General features: G+C 34.6%; 1 protein-coding gene across 1 annotated transcript; it reads left to right on the top strand.

The window, feature by feature from the left end:
- The first annotated feature begins 344 nt into the window (after window positions 1-344).
- Window positions 345-3,142, top strand: LOC128167961 (uncharacterized). The gene is made up of 2 exons (XM_052833990.1): window positions 345-2,199; window positions 2,755-3,142. The coding sequence occupies exons 1-2, from the start codon at window positions 1,620-1,622 to the stop codon at window positions 2,871-2,873; spliced, it is 699 nt and encodes a 232-aa protein (XP_052689950.1). The 5' UTR covers window positions 345-1,619; the 3' UTR covers window positions 2,874-3,142.
- Window positions 3,143-3,923: the final 781 nt, after the last annotated feature.

The following is a 3,923-nucleotide window of genomic DNA, read 5'->3' as shown; positions in this document are numbered from 1 at the left end:
GATAAATTAGGGGCCAAATATTGATCCCAAAAGATAAGTGTTGTACTTTAATGATTTGTATAATGGTCAGTTGAAAGATAGAATGCAAATATATGTACTGATAATAATAATGTGTTTTTTTATTAGGTGAACTTTTTTGAGTTGATTGCCTCCCTTCACAGCAAGACAGGATACATGTAGGTCCCCCTATATATTCAGATTGCTGATCAGGAAGAGGGAGAGAAGCAGGAGGAATTAGAATAAGAAGAGGATGACAGAGGATTTGGAGGTGTAGAAGATTTCAGATTTTGGAATCCCACTCATAGAAATCCCTACCTCATCTACTAAGCAACACTCTTCAGGTATATGTCTTATATTTTAGGTTATATATACAACTAAAGTACACTATTGAAGGAGTCAGAAAGAATCCAGTTTACCGAGAGCATGTCTTATTCCTGAGGCAAATTAGTCTGTTCACTGCGATTAAATAAATTGAATTTCTCTCATATTGTTAAAAATATGTAGACTGAGGTATATGATAATGAGTTCTGATTTCAGAACGTGATTTGAAAGATTGCAATTTAATGCTACTTTACACCAAAGAGCAGTACTGTAATATATCTTAAATGATTTTGGAAATAAAAACTTTTGTAATAATTTTACTTGACAATGTTATTCAAAAAATAAGGAGCTTTTAGGTGCATCAAGATTTTGTCTGTAATAAGTTATTTTTGCTGAAAATACTGTAGTGAAATATTATGTTTGTAAGATAAGTTAGAGTAGAAGAAATCTAAGAGTTTTGTAGGTTGAGAAATAAGTTGTTTACATAATGAATGTTAAGTACCTCACTACACCGAGACTTATCATTTTTAAGAGACTATGTCATAAGATAGCGTTTAAATGTTTTGTTTAAATTGTTTTTATTGAAAGATTGTGTTGACTATCACCATAGCTCAGCGGTTAAATTAGCGGGCTTGTGAACCACAGATCATAAGTTTGAATCTACCTCGGGTTTACTATCAAAATCAAACAATATTCTGCTGATTTGAGAAACTATTTCCAGGTGTAGTGAGCCACCTTAAATGTACAGCTTGTTAACAAATTTACTTGGATGAGAACTTGGTTACTAAAATGTTCAAATACTTTGAGGCTTGAAAGGCTTCTCAGAAGTTTTGATCACATGCAAAGCATATGCAATAGAGTACAATACAGTTGTGTCAGGTATGCAATGTGGCCCATGGGCCTCTTGTTTCATTAGAATTCGTGGTGTCTCAATTTTTGTGGTATTCGTTGGTAGTCCTTGTCCACAAATTTACTTCCTCAACGAAAACTTATTGTAAAAGGTTTGGTTTACCTACTGACAATGAAAACTGACTCGTTCACAAAATCACAACCCCATGAACAAGCAAAAATCCCGCATTCCACGAAAATTGACCCCCACGAAATTAAATGATTCCACAGTATCCTTACTACTAAACCATTCGCATTCTTGCATTTTGTATTGTGGTGCATTAAATAGAGTGTGATTCAATTTGTTTAATTGGACTTTTTTGAGTAATGATAATTATTGATTTGATATAAATTTATTCTATCATGAATCAAATTATTCTCAAATTAAATTAACTTTGTTTTCTTGTAGCATGAGGACCCCAAATTTCCGAAAGTATGCCAATGGAAAGCTGAATTTATCAGACACACCAGCTGCAGTCTCTATTGCCAGAGAGAACAAGGCAAGGGGATACTGGGGGAAACCAAAGACAGATGAACATGTCAGAGCCATTGCCTTGAGACATATTCGCCAGCAGCATGGAGTAACCAGCAATGAAGTTGATGTACTGGGGCAACATGAACTTCAGTTTGGTACTTATAGAGGCCAAACTTTTAGGTGGATTCTGGAAAATTGCCTTGGATATGCGGGATGGTTGGTCATGAAAATGGAAATGGAGGCAGAATCCAGCAAGGAGCAACCAAAAGACAACAAAGAACAGACCATCAACAAACAAAAATTTCGGAAGTACATGATGCACTTTCCTGAGGGACGAGAGGCAGTCAAGATAAAGAGGGAAACTCATTCGTCTTTGAAGCAGGCTCCTTCCCCTCAATCGTCATCTGTTGGGAAGTCTTCGGAACTGAAGTCCCTGGTGTTAAGCAGCCATTTGACCCCTCACGCTCTACAGCATAGGGCCAGGAGACTACTGTCACCGAAGAAAGTTCAGCCTAGTAAGAAAAAGCCTAGAATATTACATATATATTTACTTTTTCGGGGTTATTTTTTTTGGGGGGGGGGGGGGGGGAAGAGATAATATTTTTCTGCTCATGCAGTTGTGTGACATATCTTCCATATCTTCCATCCATCTTAATTTAAAATTCTTAATAATGAGCAAAGAAAAGTTTCAGATAGCAAAAATTGTTTTCTTTAAAAATAATCAAAATTTTAACTTAGTCTTAATATGAGCAAAAAAGGTTCAATTCTCTTTGAACTTTTCATTGGGTTCAAAGATCATATTTATGACAATAATGAACATCACAAAAACTACTAGACCATTTATTGCATTTTTAAATTACCTTAATAAATAAATTATTTATGCTTTTGAATGGTTTTGCATTCTGGCGCCTATGCATTTACAGAAACTGCAATAAAATAAAGAACTTTTTTTTTTGCATGTAATGAACTTAGTTTCTGATTTATCAAGTATAAGATGTTTTTAAATTATTAGAGCTGTATCTGGGGAAAATATTGATGATTTTAGTAATCAGATTTCTTTCCTTTTTAAGCTATACCAACAGGCATGACTGATAATGCCCTCCTACATCATGTGCTGGAGATGGAGAAATCACTTTACAGTATGTATCCAGTATTTACAAGTGATATAATTGTTTTGATTGAAATATAAATCTCTTGAATAAGTTTATTCTAATAATAATCATTTTAATAATCTTCTGAGCTCACCTGAGAATTTTAAGTATGCAAGGAAAATGTAAAAAATATTCTCTAATCAGATCGACCAGAATACTTAGATAATTATATTCATATATAGTGAAGATTCCAGTCTGTGCAAATCATGAACCCTCGGGTAGGATGGGGCCACAATGGGGGTAAAATTTCACACACACAAATGAAAACAAAAGAAATGTTTAATAATCTTCTACCAATTTTAGACAATTTGGCCACAAAAAAATCTGTAACTTCTGTGGATCAAGCATCATGATTTAGTGTAGATCCCGCGGGGGGGGGGGGGGGGGGGGGGGGGGGGCACAATTGTGGGGAGTGGGTCATTAACTTTTTACATTGGAATACATGTATATAGAGAGAGAAAAGTCTTTATAAATCTTCTCAAAAACCTATTGACCATTTCAAAAACTTTGAAGAATTATTTTTAATGTGTTAACTGTTGAGCAAGTTAAACATTATATACTGTGGAATCATTAAAGTTCGTGGTGGATCAATTTTCGTGGTATTCGTAGGTAGCCCTCGCCCACGAATTTACATCCTCAATGAAAAAACTAATCATAAAAGATTTGGTTTACCTATTGAAACTGAAAACTGAATCGTCCACGAAAATTGGCCCCCACGAAATTAAATGATTCTACAATAGTTGTTTGATTTTAAGGTATTTGAAAAATAACAGTGCTGTAAGTATATGAATGCACATAATGGAAATGTGTGATGTAGCCCTCTTGCTTTGTGTTGTCTTTTGTACTCGGATGGTGTGTGTTTATAGCTTTCTTACATTGTGTGATGCTTATGCTTTTTTAACTATGCGCATGTATATGTATATACATCTACATTACAATATTCACATTTTCTACTGTCTTTGTCTGTGATAAGCTTACCAATCAATTCTGAAACCTAAAACCCAATGATTTCATAAAAGATTAGCGACACAAAATGGGCGTCACAGTCTAATAGCATAACGGAAAAAAGGTATTGGCTGTGCTGCATA

This window comes from Crassostrea angulata, chromosome 10 (assembly GCF_025612915.1).
Source record: "Crassostrea angulata isolate pt1a10 chromosome 10, ASM2561291v2, whole genome shotgun sequence".
Taxonomy (NCBI): domain Eukaryota; kingdom Metazoa; phylum Mollusca; class Bivalvia; order Ostreida; family Ostreidae; genus Magallana; species Magallana angulata.
The sequence above is the reverse complement of the archived record's forward strand: the minus strand, read 5'-3'. Positions and strand labels throughout refer to the sequence as shown.